Source organism: Pavona decussata, unplaced genomic scaffold (genome assembly GCF_977016875.1).
Source record: "Pavona decussata unplaced genomic scaffold, jaPavDecu1.1 SCAFFOLD_51, whole genome shotgun sequence".
Classification (NCBI taxonomy): Eukaryota; Metazoa; Cnidaria; class Anthozoa; order Scleractinia; family Agariciidae; genus Pavona; species Pavona decussata.
In genome coordinates, this window is record NW_028145473.1 from 3,195,416 (window position 1) to 3,211,320 (window position 15,905).

Sequence of the window (15,905 nt, forward strand, 5' to 3'; positions counted from 1 at the left end):
ATATTTTAAAGTTTATTTGAGTTGGCTGAAAGACCAACGCCATTACAAACAACACGTATCATTGTTAAACATTAAACATCAAACACTGTAAGCTTAGCTTGCACCTAGTTGCCTTTTAAAAACCTGATTACAGGGCATATATTTTACAGTGCTGCTGAGCTGATAGCAGAAGTAGACACAGGTAGTCCAAATTTATCAAGCTGTTCCGGTTGAGTCTTCATAGAATCAAGAAACCACATTCTGAGCCGAGTAGGGAACCATGCTAAGTCAGTGACAATCTCTCTTATAATGCGCAACTGGTTCATACCCAGGTTCATCTCGGTTCGTTGTGCAACAGAACAGAATTTAGAACAGCGTCAATTTCTGTTCTACTGCTTCAATTTCTGTCCCGCTGTGCTTTCGATGTTTAAATTCCGTTCTGTTGATTCAATTTCGGTTCTGATTTCCTAAATTCTATTCTGTTTGATCAATTTCTATTCTACTGTCTTCAGAAAAAAAATTGATAAAACGTAATGAAATTGGAAGGTTCTCCATAACAGAATTTGCAACAGAATTTTAACGGAGATGACCCCTCATAAATAAGCACCAGGAACAAAGTGATGTCTCGCGCTCGGATTTCTAGATCACACCATCTCGCGCTCGGATTTCTGAAGCACCACGTTTGAAAAACTAGTTAAAGTCTCGGCCTCGGATTTTAAAGGAGAGTCTCGGCGAGCCTCGAATTTTTCCACTATACCCCCTCTGGAAATATGTCCCTTAGGTCACCCCCCTCCCCACTGAAAACTTACTCAAATTGACTCACCCCCCCCCCCTGGAAAATCAAATCCCTTCCGTGGGGGGGGGGGATATGGATATTTTTTGGAACTACACATTCTGTTTACGGTTATCCAGCCCTTAAAGTAAAATTGCTTATTTTTTTATCTGGTCATATAGGGCAAAGAAATCATTCCACCAGTATTAAAAGTCTTGTATTAGGTGAGGGACTGGGAACATCCACCCCAAACACAAATTTGAAGATAGGAGGCAGCCACAAACAGCTGCATAACATTTGAATCCTCAAAACCAAAAAGGAAATGGTCACGCCTCCCCCAAGGACATACCCCAAGTTTGCCTTCCTTGTTTGATTCCTCCTTTACCCAAATACCTCAAATGTTTGTGAGGCTAACTCAAGTCTAAGTGGAAATGTGTTGCCAAGGCTGTCAAACCCTGACCCTGTTTATGAAAAAAATATTTGCACTTCTCTTACCCTGTTTATGACATGAATTAATTTTTCGAAAAAGAAAAAATTATAAATTTTTTACATTGGTAATCCGCTTTAACAATTTGTTTATAGTCAGAGAAAAATAGTTGCATTCCTTCCCCCCCCCCCCCCCACCACCCACCCTTCATGGGGAACAAACGCGTGAAGAGCCCTAAGAGCGTCTCCGCCATTCACGGCATCATCGTCACTATTACATTTCAAAGACCATTCCAAACTGTTATAAATTAAAGCCACTTTTTAGTTAAACCCATGTCTGATAATTTAAATGTAAAGTATAACTCTCGAACTGTGAGGCGGCTTGAACTCGCGTTGTTTTCCTTTGAAAGAAAATAAACATATGTTTATCTTTGAGTTCTGTTCGCTTATGAATCTCGGTATGTATATAATAAATAAGTTATTTCACGGTTAGTTCGCTTGTACGATTTGTATTCACTCGTTGTGTAAAACAAACTCACTCGCTGCGCTTGTGAATAAAAATCGTGCGCGCTCACCAACCGTAATATAATCTATAAATCTATATCCAGGGAGTAGCCTCTCCGCCTGCCATGTCCGACACGACCCTTGGGTCACACTAATAAAGTGAGACTAGGGCCACCGTCAATCCGGCTGAACAAGATGGCGTGGTCTACAGGATTACCTGCCAATGCGCAAAGTCTACATCGGGGAAATAGGGAGATCTATGCGGGAGGGGATCAAAGAGCACAGCAGGGATATACGACTCACCCGTACCAAGAACTCCGCCGTTTCTGAACACGCTCAAATGAGACCTGTCACTATCCGATTTGGAAAGAGCTAAGGTTTCTTAATCGAGACCCTGCTCGGCAATCCACACAACCATCAACATCATCATCATCCTCATCATCATCATCATCTTTATTTACACAGGAAACCGTATCATTGCATGAAATAATCTTCCCTGGAGCCGTGTGAAAAAAAGTACACTGTTTAGACGCAGATGAAATACTTTGGCGCCAGCTGCTTCAAAATTACTGTTTGTAACTGACGATAAAATATTAGCTAATATTGTGATTTTGTTTGGATCCTTCATCTGATATCAACGTCTAAGTGCTATGAACCTTGTCTTGAGATGACCAGTAAAGTTAAGGTCCTAACCTTTAATTATCACACGCAAAAAAAAAAAAAAAATCGAAAGCAATGAACCTGAGAGCCAGAGGTGAGTACCGGGTGGGGAGAAGCACCACTATATAGGGGGTTACAAACTGAAGGTAAGTGAGGGGGTGGGTCATATATAGTACAGACCTGTTTTTGAAAAAGTTGGAATGTCAAAGGGTAAGGGATTGAACCTCCCAGCGGAGCTTCCTCTGTGTGTAATTGAGTTTCTCTCCCAAAAGAAAGATTAAGCATGGTCAAGCCTGCGGCTACGATCTACTTCCTTTTTACTGAGTGCCTTCCTTACATATATCAGGTTACACCTGAATACGTCAAGCGTTGCCATGCAAACTACACAGCACTGTCTCTTAGTTTTCACCAACCTTTATTGAGTGCCTTCCTTACATATATCAGGTTACACCTGAATACGTCAAGCGTTGCCATGCAAACTACACAGCACTGTTTCTTAGTTTTCACCAACCTTGCCATCCAGCTGTGTCAATTAATTTAAATATCAGGTTCAACTTGACATGTAATCCATTTTAATATTTATTTTCTTTGCAAGCTTGTAATACCTGTTAATATAACAAAATAGAAAATCTAACTTGAGTGATGCTCAAAGTGATCTACAAAAAATAACGAGAGTGAGAAATGCCATTTAAAGCCAAAAAAAGAACAGTTTGGTTGTTTTGTATCGTTAAATATTCATGAAGCTTCGTTGTACTGGTCTGTTGTTGTTTAGATGTACCAAGCATACACATCGACGCAAGTGGTACCAGTGTTGTCATTTTCTGCACAGCCTACCAAGTCCTGCCCATACCAGATCTGCAACTCTTGGCCACGTGACAAAAACAAGGGGTTTGAAAGATTGCGAAAGACCAACTGTGGGGATTTAATGCCAATCCCTCCAAGACTGTAAAAGTGCGGCTTCTGGCAACCAGCAGGTGCACCATTATAACGAAATCCTTCCAAGTCTTCCGTCGGTGGCAAAAGGACTTCTTTGCGGGCGTTTGTAATCATTGTCATCAGCTTACTGGAATAACCTGAATGCGTGCAGGTCCAATAGGAATCGCCATCAATCGGGTTGCAGTGTATCGACCCATTTTTATGAACAAGCTTCATGGTATTGACATGGCCAGTCTTGGTGATGTAGAAAGCACCGTAAGTATCATTTCTGCCTCCAAAGCAAACAGGATCTTCGTTGATCTTCTGCCAGTTGTCTAAAAGTGAAAATACTACATCAACCTCTATTATCCCAAGCGGACAGGTATACCTTAGTTTTGCATTCTACAGGTATGAGTCGTGTTTTATTTGCTCATTCATTGCTATTTTATACTTTGAAAAAAGCTGAAAAGCAAGCACCACCATAACAAAGTTCTGCTAAAAACGTTTTATTTCAAACAGCAAATCTTATTATCATTCGATACATTTTTTCTTCATTTTCATTGGCCGAGAGCTAATCACGCGGCCTACGAATAACTGCTTACAAATAATGCTCTGCTCATGCGCAATACTGTCCAACAATGAGGCCCTGTTAGGGGGGTCTGAATAATCCATAATCCTGGGTAACTTTTGGAAATAATCCGTACCCCAATTTTGTAAAATAAAAATCTAACACAATCTATATATACTTTAAATCCCAAATTGCAAACTTATGTCACATGAATAGCCATACAATCAAGGATAAAACGTCTTGGGACAAATGTTACAAAGTCCTACTAATTTTAGTGTGGCTGACCAATGAAGACATGTTTTTTGTTTAAAGCCCATCTTACTAACTCCACCTCTCCCCTCAATATAATGTTGAAATCTTCAAGACATTTTATTACACAGGCTCACCATTGTGATGAGGTGGGGTCGGGAAAGGGACGCTGTGGCGTGCCTAGGGAAACATCGTAATTGCAAATTTATCCCAACCCTTTTGTAGTTGATTGTAGGTACTGTGTGTCAGGTATTCACAGGGTTGCATTTTCATACCCCTGATGAAACGTAGGGGTGGTTACTTAGGCGGTGACCTTTCAATGCATGTGTTCATGAAAGTGTTATGACCTATAATATACAGGCATCGCGGGCTCGGATTTTTGACCAAGAGACCTCACTGGAGATAAGCATGTGTCTTTCTTTTTATAGCTTTTATGACCTTTTAAGGACGGTGCCTACTATTGTTACTGCGCATACGTTCTGCGCATCTCGAGATACTCGGGTTTCCTATGGGTGGTGCCTGCTAATACAGGAATATTTTTGCGCGGTTTAAAACTATGTGGAGAAAGCAGAACTTAGCAAACGCTTTTGGTATCTCGAAAGAAAATTGGGGGTAACCATGTATTTTTCAGAGATAATTAAGCTTCAATTTAGGAAAAAATCCCATACATTGCTTCATATTTTGGCGCTTTTTAGAGATATTATTGCTTAATTATCTCTGAAAAATGCGTGGTTACCCCCACTTTTCGTTTTGGATTCCAATAGGCCTTCCTAAGATCTGCTTTTCCCGCATAGTCGCAAACCGCGCAAAAATACTTCGATATTAGTAGGCACCGTCCTTAATACAATTTTATGTAAAAATAGTCGCTTCGATAATGACCGATAATATTCCATTATCATTAAATTTAGTGGCCAATAATCCGTAATCTTAACACCCTAACAGGGCTTCAACAATGTTTTGCTGCAAATTATATTCTGCGCATGTGTAATTGAAACCACGCTCTTGTGTGAAAATGGCAGATCGCTTCCCTGAGTTAGGTAGAGCAGTGAGAATACTCAAAAAGCAGAAAAAGTTGCCCCCACTCGTCTCATCGAAAGACAAGTTGGCAATTGTCCAGAGGAAATTTTATGCTGAGGCCAGAAAAAAAAATCGTTGATCGAATGATAAAACAATGATTAAACTTTGTTATCGAAAAATATCGTGGTTTGTCACTGTCTAGAAGATCAGTTACTTTACTCAGCCTTTGGCTTCGGCAAATAACTGATCGGCTTACAACTGACAAACCACGATACTTTGCTCAACCTCGTCCAATAATTGTCAAATATTTTAATCTGCCTACCAAGTGGGCAGAAGTACACTGTTTAAAGTTGGCGGACAAATTGGAACCTGTCTTCGGAAAAAAGTACAGTAAACTATGCCTGGTCAAACTTGAATAAATAGTGGGGCTAGGGCTTGGAATTATTCTCCTAAGATTTCCATCGTTCTCCCCGATATACCATATGTGACTAAAGCTTGACATTTACAGGCAACTGAAGCTGTCTCTGCAAAATGACCTGTCGTGTGTATCGACCAAATATAGGTAGCCTATCCCGAGTACAAAGCCATGTTAATTTCCTGCAAGCAGTCTTCTTGTGCATCTTCAGTTTGAAGATGATGGGTACCAAAGGCAAGCTCCCAAGGCACCCCTTGAGAAAACGGGTTAAAACATTCGAGATTCAGTGTCGGAAAACTTTTGAAAAAATGCTGTACCTTCACATTTAGCCAGGATTACCTGACTGCCATTTCCATCTGAGTAAATCCAGTGCTCGTTTTTAGCCATTTCGTCTCCTTCACTTGCCATAATTTCACTACATGATTCGGCAGCAAGGTCTTTAATAGAGCCTAACGGTGCTGAACGATAAGAGAAGAAAACGATCAAAAATCATTATCTTCAATAACAACAGTGATGGACTCAGGAAGTTGAAATGTATCTTTATCGTACTGCGGAATTATAGTAATTTAACTATCCAGCATATAGAAAAAAAAGGGTTTTTAAGAGAGAGATGTATAGGTACTTAAATATACCGTGGTCTACTGCCAAAACGTCATAATCGAAACACTCACTGACTATAGCTCGCGATCTACCCTTGAAAAGCATAATTTTAAGCATCAGATATTTTCAGCTCAGTAAATTAGAGCTAACAAATCCGATTATGATATTCTTAGAACCTAATGGGGGATTATACTACATACGCTGGAGAAGATAGTCTCGATAGTCTATGAAACTGTTGCTTGATGGAGACTACAGATTAATTATCAATCATCTCACGCTAACCATAAGGGCACGGTGCCCTTATATACCTTTTAATAGGAAATCACTTGCAAACTCATTGACAAGTTACTTGGAATCTAGAAAATTACCTCGGTCAAATGCACGCCTCATGTAGAATCTGTGCCTATCAGGCATGAAGTCTTCTGGTCTGGCTTCTTTTGTTCTGGAATTCAGCTCGCAGATATTTCTGCCAATGATGACGTTATAGCTCTGGCATCTAATCTCTCGCTCGCATCTGAGATAACACTCAGTCGGAAATCCAGCCTGAACCGTTTTAAACGTGTGGCCTTTAAGGAACATTCCATACACGGAGTATTCTTTTTCATGGCATTGGTCAGCGGCTCCATCAGGAACAATCCCAGACATAAGAAACGAAAATGACAACCAAATTCGTGGATTCATGTCAGCCTAATATGAGAAAAAATCATGCCAATACCGTTAAAAAATACAAATATTTCGTTGTATAAAAGCTTTTATTTTCCTAAATTGAAAGGTGTAATTAGAGATTAAGTGACTTAACAATATTGTCATGAACTTCTATGGGACTTTTTTTCTTTTCTTTGCTTTTTCGCATGATTAATAAAAAGGTCATACCACTGGCTCATCATGAATCGTAACTTTTCACTCCCCTCCCCTTGAAGCTGGTGTTTTTCGCGTGCCCACTGCCTCCAACCGTTCCATTAAACGAGCTAACATGCCTAAAAGATAAATGAACTGTGTTTCCTCAATTTTCTTAAATGAGCGTTGAAGCCGAGCCAGACCTCCTGGGAACCGTCTAATGCGTCTTCATTTGGAAGCAAACATGTTTTTCTATCGTATTCGTCCAAAGGGGATTTTTTTTTTTTTTTTTTTTGGAAAAGCCTTCTAAACTGAAGAAGGTTGAAAACGCATCTTTTTCTGCGAGATATGTGTAATTAGAGAATTAGGAAAACGTTTATGACTTTTCAAATAAAAACGAAAGGCGAGTATTTGTCAGAAAAAGGTAGGCATTTGCTAGAGTTTCATCGTAGACGATATGTGAATCTCCGTAGGATGGCATTATCCTGGAAATTATAGAAAATAAAAGTTTTTGGAAACGATGTTGTGATTAAAACATTCTCTGTTCTATTTTGTATGGATAAGGTAATAACAATACTTAAAGCTGGATCACTTTCTCTGACGTTCATATTAAAATAATATTCGAAGCTGCTTAAGTTCCTTTCGTGCACTCTGCGAAAGTCTCTCTTGATAAATAATTTAAAGTTTTGGCAAATCTATCAGGATAATCCAGTTTATTAAGTTGTACGTGTTTTGAAACCTTGGTAAAACACAATATCAAGTCCTTCCTACTGTTTTTCATTCTCAGCAACTGTTTAGGACATCCTTTTTTCATGCTAATTCGCTTTTGGTCAGTCTGTTAGCTTCAAAGTTTATAATCTAACGTTCAATTAAAGGTCCATACAACGAACGAAGTGGATTGCGACCAAATGTCTTGTGGTTTAACGAAAACCAGTGCAAGTCTTCAATTGCTTTTCAATAATAAACATCATAACAGATGAACACACATCTTTGCTTACTCTACGAAAAAAGAAACAAGGTGTCTTCTCTAGGCTTGGATAAAATGCTGTCATATTTTTTATTTTAATTACCAAACGCCCAACGCACGTATGTAAATAGTACATTTTTTTTACTTTCTTACGAAGGGAACTTAAGCAATGAGGGCGGCGACGGTAACGACCAAGCTGCAATACAATAGGATTTATTAGGAAAACTAGCACTCTGGACCGTTTTAAACGAGTAAAAATAATCACGAAGTAACCCAAGTAAAATTAATTATTATTATTATTATTATTATCTTTTTTTTTGTGTGTGTGTCGTTCCAGTTGTCGTTGACGTCGTCGCTATATAGTTCATTGGCATGTCCAAAATTTCGAACTTTGAAGGAGAACGTTAGATCAAGACGATGAATTTATCTTTCACTTTCTGGACTTAAAAACCGTTGCTACTAATTATGTTCCTGTATCAGTTAATTCGTTCCTGTATTTCTTAATTCGCTCAAGTTGTACAAGTTGAACGAATTGAAATATTCGCAAAATAGATAACACAACAAAGTGAATATTTTCTAATGGACTTTTTCGTTGTCGTTACCGACGAGCTTTCGTTTGTTCACTATTTGTTTGACATCACCAAAAGTAACAAATGTTTCGTAACAACTCTGATGCTACAAGAATAAAACCTCTCTTTCCAAAAATGTTATGAACCTTTAACAGCTATCATGTAAAAGGGATCAAAACACTGTTGTCAAACAGATTTTGAATCCTTTAACAGTTCTTATACCTTAAAAATGAGAACATTCTCACTAAATAGATGATGACCCCTTTTATAGTTGTAAGGCTACAGAAAAGAAAACATTCTTACCAAATACGGTAGAAGGCCCTTAACGTTTGAGTTTGTTGTAGATGCTGGAAGAATTATACAGTGAGCAAACTGTAATGCTTACACCTGCACCGTGTTTTGTCTTACAAAATGTTACTTTTAAACATGTTATATTTTCAGTTCATCGGTGTCAAAGCCAACAGTGGCACTCTTATAGTTTCTCCAAGTCCGACTGTAATCAGGTCAATGCTTTTATTTATTAAAATTAGTTTACCAATAAGAAAATTCCACGAAAGACGTTCAAAAGAAATTATATAGACTGACTTTTATGTAAGACGTGGCATGCATTTATTCTGTGAGGTTTTTGTAGAGTCTTGAGTAGTGAAGAGAAATTACCATTAAATACAGGAAGATATACAGTGACCAAAATGTAATGCCTGCACCTACAACGTGTTTTGTATGTTATTTTTAGTTTATCGGCGTCAAAGCAAACAGTGGCACTCTTATAGTTTCTCCAAATCCGACTGTAAACAGTACAATGCTTTTACTGATTAAAATTAGTTCATTAAATATTTGTTACTTAAAGTGATAAAGAAGAAAATTCCACGAAAGACTTTTAAAAGATATTGTAGAGACTGACTTTTATGTAAGACGTGGCAAGCATTCCTTCTCTTATTTTACGTCTTAGCAATATTATCCCACGTCATAACTGACGGATCAGATAATTGACTCTCAGTAAACCCTAGGAATGTCGTACAAAACTTTAGCCCTAGCAACTCAATGTTTGTAGCGGCACAACAGTTGCGGCACATAGCTCTGTTTTTATTTTGTTTGTTTTTTATAGTAACTGTTGGTTTACATGTTACAGTTTCATTCATGTGGGCCTTCTCCTGATCGTCTCAATTCGACTTCTTATGTTTTCATAATTTTTATTATTATCCAGCCTTCGATGGTCACCTTCCCATAATATTTGAAGTGTTACATTTTCCTTATAAAAAAAACAAGAGGTGGGTTGCCGCCCATCCTTTTTTGTGAACCAACTTTGAGGTGTTTACGAAATAGAATGAAACGCTCTTTGGAGTGTTTGATATAGCCTCTCAAATTGCCTTCGATGTTAGGAGGAGGCATCCTAATCGGTTGAAATATTTGCGGTTGCGTGAGCGTCCTCTGTAGCCAAAGGATAAAGTAATTCGGCTGGTTCTGATCCTTGACCAATCGTGTACCATTTTGGCGAAATTATGAATTGTTTTGTACCGCGCACATGCTGGTACTTAGTTTAAACTGTAAACAAAAATATGGCCCACAGTTTATGAATTGTTGGAAGATTTTTTGTTTTAAGAACTTATGAAGCTCCTGTTACGCATAGGTTTATTTTTCCTTGTCTTAACGAGTAGAAATGCGCCCTGGCACAAGCGTACGCCACTCACCAAACTCTTCTTAAAATGATAAGGTCAAAGAATTACCAAGAAAGGAAAACAGCTTTACGTTAAGTGAAAAATGATCGTGAATGTTCCTGTATAATTCCTTCATATTTTCCAAGTTAAACGGCTTGGAAAAAAATAGATCACATGACGTGAATACTTATTTTTAACGGACCTTTTTGATGGCGTTACCGTCGTGCTTTCGTTTCTCCCTATTTGTTCGAGATCATTAAAAGTAACAAACGTTTCTTAACAATTCTTATCCTACAAGAATAAAACCTTTCTTTCCAAATACGTTATGAATCCTTTAACAGTTGTCATGTGAAAGAGATGAAAACACTGTTGTCAAAAAGATTATCAATCCTTCAACAGTTCTTATACCTTAAAAATGAGAACATTTTCACTAAATAGATGATGACCCCTTTGTAGTTGTAAGGCTACAGAAAAGAAAACATTCTTACCAAATACGGTAGAAGGCCCTTAACGTTTGAGTTTGTTGTAGATGCTGGAAGATATACAGTGAGCAAAATGTTATGCTTACACCTGCACCGTGTTTTGTCTTACAAAATGTTTTAAACATGTTATATTTTCAGTTCATCGGCGTCAAAGCCAACAGTGGCACTCTTATAGTTTCTCCAAGTCCGACTGTAAACAGGTCAATGCTTTTATTTATTAAAATTAGTTCACTAATAAGAAAATTCCACGAAAGACGTTCAAAAGGAATTATATAGACTGACTTTTATGTAAGACGTGGCATGCATTTATTCTGTGAGGTTTTTGTAGAGTCTTGAGTAGTGAAGAGAAATTACCATTAAATACAGGAAGATATACAGTGACCAAAATGTAATGCCTGCACCTACAACCTGTTTTGTATGTTGTTTTTAGTTTATCGGCGTCAAAGCCAACAGTGACACTCTTATAGTTTCTCCAAATCCGACTGTAAACAGTACAATGCTTTTACTGATTAAAATTAGTTCATTAAATATTTGTTACTTAAAGTGATAAAGAAGAAAATTCCACGAAAGACTTTTAAAAGATATTGTAGAGACTGACTTTTATGTAAGACGTGGCAAGCATTCCTTCTCTTATTTTACGTCTAAGCAATATTATCCCACGTCATAACTGACGGATCCAGATAATTGACTCTGAGTAAACTCTAGGAATGTTGTACCGAACTTTAGCCCTAGCAACTCAATGTTTTTAGCGGCACAACAGTTACGGCACATAGCTCTGTTTTTTGTTTTGTTTGTTTCGATTTTTTTTAACTTTATCAATAAGCATGTTAATAGTAACTGCTGGTTTATATCTTGCAGTCTCATTCATGTGGGCCTTCTCCTGATCGTCTCAATTCGGCTTTTTATGTTTTCATAATTTTTAATATTATCCAGCCTTTGATGGTCACCTTCCCATAATATTTGAAGGGTTATGTTTTCCTTAAAAAAACCAAGAGGTGGGTTGCGGCCCAGCCTTTTTTGTGAACCAACTTTGAAGTGTTTACAAAGTCGGATGAAACGCTCTTTGGAGTGTTTGATATAGCCTCTCAAATTGCCTTCGATGTTAGGAGGAGGCATCCTAATCGGTTGAAATATTTGCGGTTGCGTGAGCGTCCTCTGTAGCCAAAGGATAAAGTAATTCGGCTGGTTCTGATCCTTGACCGATCGTGTACCATTTCGGCGAAATTTTGAATTGTTTTGTACCGCGCACATGCTGGTACTTAGTTTAAACTGTATATAAAAATATGGCCCACAGTTTATGAATTGTTGGAAGATTTTTTGCTTCAAGAACTCATGAAGCTCCTGTTACGCATAAGTTTATTTTTCCTTGTCTTAACGAGAAGAAATGCGCCCTGGCACAAGCGTACGCCACTCACCAAACTCTTCTTAAAATGATAAGGTCAAAGAATTACCAAGAAAGGAAAACAGCTTTACGTTGGGCGAAAAATGATCGTCGATGTTCTTCAATATAATTCCTTCATATTTTGCAAGTTAAACGGTTTGCAAAAAAATTGATCACAAGACGGGAATACTTATTTCTAACGGACCTTTTTGATGGCGTTACCGTCGTGCTATCGTTTCTCCCTATTTGTTCGAGATCATTAAAAGTAACAAACGTTTCCTAACAATTCTAATGCTGCAAGAATAAAACCTTTCTTTCCAAATACGTTATGAATCCTTTAACAGTTGTTTTGTAAAAAGGGGTGAAAAGACTGTTGTCAAACAGATTATGAATCCTTTAACAGTCTTTATATCTTAAAAATGAGAACATTCTCACTAAAAAGATGATGAACACTTTGTAGTTCTAAGGCTACAGAAAAGAAAACATTCTTACCAAATACCGTAGAAGGCCCTTAACGTGTGAGGTTTTTGTAGAGTCTTGAGTAGTGAAGAGAAATTACCATCAAATACAGGAAGATATACAGTGACCAAAATGTTATGCCTGCACCTGCACCGTGTTTTGTATGTTGTTTTTAGTTTATCGGCGTCAAAGCCAACAGTGGCACTCTTATAGTTTCTCCAAATCCGACTGTAAACAGTACAATGCTTTTACTGATTAAAATTAGTTCATTAAATATTTGTTACTTAAAGTGATAAAGAAGAAAATTCCACGAGAGACTTTTAAAAGAAATTGTAGAGACTGACTTTTATATAAAACGTGGCAAGCATTCCTTCTCTTATTTTATGTCTTAGCAATATTATCCCACGTCATAACTGACGGATCAGATAATTGACTCTGAGTAAACCCTAGGAATGTTGTACCGAACTTTAGCCCTAGCAACTCAATGTTTGTAGCGGCACAACAGTTACGGCACATAGCTCTGTTTTTGTTTTGTTTGTTTTTTATTTTATCAATAAGCATGTTAACAGTAACTATTGGTTTTTTATCTTACAGTTTCATTCATGTGGGCCTTCTCCTGATCGTCTCAATTCGTTTTCTTATGTTTTCATAATATTTATTACTATGCAGCCTTCGAGGGTCACCTTCCCATAATTTTTGAAGTGTTACATTTTCCTTAAAAAAACCAAGAGGTGGGTCGCGGCCCAGCCTTTTTTGTGAACCAACTTTGAGGTGTTTACAAAATCGGATAAAACGCTCTTTGGAGTGTTTGATATAGCCTCTCAAATTGCCTTCGATGTCAGGAGGAGGCATCCCAATCGGTTGAAATTTTTTCGGTTGCGTGAGCGGCCTCTGTAGCCAAAGGGTAAAGTAATTCGGCTGGTTCTGATCCTTGATCAGTCGTGTACCATTTCGGCGAAATTTTGAATTGTTTTGTGCCGCACACATGCTGGTACTTAGTTTAAACTGTAAACAAAAATATGGCCCACAGTTTAGGAATTGTTGGAAGATTTTTTGCTTCAAGAACTCATGAAGCTCATTTTATGCATAGGTTTATTTTCCCTAGTCTTAACGAGTAGAAATGCGCCCTGGCACAAGCGTACGCCACTCACCAAACTCTTCTTAAAATGATAAGGTCAAAGAATTACCAAGAAAGGGAAACAGCTTTACGTTGGGCGAAAAATGATCGTAGATATTCCTCAGTATAATTCCTTCATATTTTGCAAGTTTAACGGTTTGCAAAAAAAATTGATCACATGACAGGAATACTTATTTCTAACGGATCTTTTTGATGGCGTTACCGTCGTGCTATCGTTTCTCCCTATTTGTTCGAGATCATTAAAAGTAACAAACGTTTCTTAATAATTCTAATGCTTCAAGAATACGAAACCTTTCTTTCCAAATACGTTATGAATCCTTTAACAGTTGTCATGTAAAAGGGATGAAAACACTGTTGTCAAAAAGATTATCAATCCTTCAACAGTCCTTATACCTTAAAAGTGAGAACATTTTCACTAAATAGATGATGACCCCTTTGTAGTTGTAAGGCTACAGAAAAGAAAACATTCTTACCAAATACGGTAGAAGGCCCTTAACGTTTGAGTTTGTTGTAGATGCTGGAAGATATACAGTGAGCAAAATGTTATGCTTACACCTGCACCGTGTTTTGTCTTACAAAATGTTTTAAACATGTAATATTTTCAGTTCATCGGTGTCAAAGCCAACAGTGGCACTCTTATAGTTTCTCCAAGTCCGACTGTAATCAGGTCAATGCTTTTATTTATTAAAATTAGTTCACTAATAAGAAAATTCCACAAAAGACGTTTAAAAGAAATTGGTATAGACTGACTTTTATGTAAGACGTGGCATGCATTTATTCTGTGAGGTTTTTGTAGAGTCTTGAGTAGTGAAGAGAAATTACCATCAAATACAGGAAGATATACAGTGACCAAAATGTTATGCCTGCACCTGCAACGTGTTTTGTATGTTGTTTTTAGTTTATCGGCGTCAAAGCCAACAGTGGCACTCTTATAGTTTCTCCAAATCCGACTGTAAACAGTACAATGCTTTTACTGATTAAAATTAGTTTATTAAATATTTGTTACTTAAAGTGATAAAGAAGAAAATTCCACGAAAGACTTTTAAAAGATATTGTAGAGACTGACTTTTATGTAAGACGTGGCAAGCATTCCTTCTCTTATTTTACGTCTAAGCAATATTATCCCACGTCATAACTGACGGATCAGATAATTGACTCTTACCAAACCCTAGGAATGTCGTACAAAACTTTAGCCCTAGCAACTCAATGTTTGTAGCGGCACAACAGTTACGGCACATAGCTCTGTTTTCGTTTTTTAACTTTATCAATAAGCATGTTAATAGTAACTGTTGGTTTACATGTTACAGTTTCATTCATGTGGGCCTTCTCCTGATCGTCTCAATTCGACTTCTTATGTTTTCATAATTTTTATTATTATCCAGCCTTCGATGGTCACCTTCCCATAATATTTGAAGTGTTACATTTTCCTTAAAAAAACCAAGAGGTGGGTTGCGGCCCAGCCTTTTTTGTGTACCAACTTTGAGGTGTTTACGAAATAGGATGAAACGCTCTTTGGAGTGTTTGATATAGCCTCTCAAATTGCCTTCGATGTTAGGAGGAGGCATCCTAATCGGTTGAAATATTTGCGGTTGCGTGAGCGGCCTCTGTAGCCAAAGGATAAAGTAATTCGGCTGGTTCTGATCCTTGACCAATCGTGTACCATTTTGCCGAAATTATGAATTGTTTTGTACCGCGCACATGCTGGTACTTAGTTTAAACTGTAACCAATAGTATGGCACACATTTTGTGAATTGTTGGAAGATTATTTGCTTCAAGAGCTCATGAAGCTTCTGTTTCACATAGGTTTATATTGCCCGGCCTTAACGAGTAGAAATGCGCCCTGGCACAAGCGTACGCAACACACCTCGTCCCCCCCCCCCCCCCCCCCTCCTTAGTCAAAAAAAAATATATTTTCTACTATTAAAACTCAACTGTGTTCAGGCACCAAACTCATCTTAAAGTGGTAAGGTCAGAGAATTACCAAGAAAGGAAAACAGCCTTACGTTGGTTGAAAAATGATAGTAGATGTTCCTGTATAATTCCTTCATATTTTGCAAGTTAAACGATTTGGAAAAAATTGATCACATGACGTGAATACTTATTTCTAACGGACGTTTCCGTTTGCCTTTACGTCGTGCTTTCGTTTCTTCTCTAGTTTTTGAGATCATTAAAAGTGTTAAATGTTTGAGTTAATTGTGACAAAAAAATATTTCTTTGAAAAGGAGATGGGAGTTGTGGCCTTAATGTACATAATGCAGGAGCCCACTTAGTCGATTATGTTGAAGGCTGAGGGCCACTTTGGGCTTGGTCCA

At 37.8% G+C, this 15,905-nt stretch overlaps 1 protein-coding gene and 1 pseudogene across 1 annotated transcript; both read right to left on the minus strand.

Annotated features, from left to right (window-relative positions):
• The window catches only part of LOC146481088 (uncharacterized), a 45,086-nt pseudogene extending 32,518 nt beyond the window's left edge, over positions 1-12,568 (minus strand).
• On the minus strand, positions 2,762-6,786 carry LOC146481090 (uncharacterized). Its single transcript, XM_085108584.1, has 3 exons — positions 6,474-6,786; positions 5,823-5,963; positions 2,762-3,591 (listed from the first exon to the last, which is right to left on the minus strand). The coding sequence occupies exons 1-3, from the start codon at positions 6,784-6,786 to the stop codon at positions 3,110-3,112; spliced, it is 936 nt and encodes a 311-aa protein (XP_084964710.1). The 3' UTR covers positions 2,762-3,109.
• Positions 12,569-15,905: the final 3,337 nt, after the last annotated feature.

Bases quoted from the DNA above. Each gene is read 5' to 3' on its own strand.
- LOC146481090 (XM_085108584.1), bottom strand. From the start codon at position 6,786: ATGAATCCACGAATTTGGTTGTCATTTTCGTTTCTTATGTCTGGGATT. The intron at 5,964-6,473 runs GTAATTTTCTAG...CTTATCGTTCAG, and splicing joins GAGGCGTGCATTTGACCGAG to CACCGTTAGGCTCTATTAAA. The intron at 3,592-5,822 runs GTACAGCATTTT...TTTCACTTTTAG, and splicing joins AATCCTGGCTAAATGTGAAG to ACAACTGGCAGAAGATCAAC.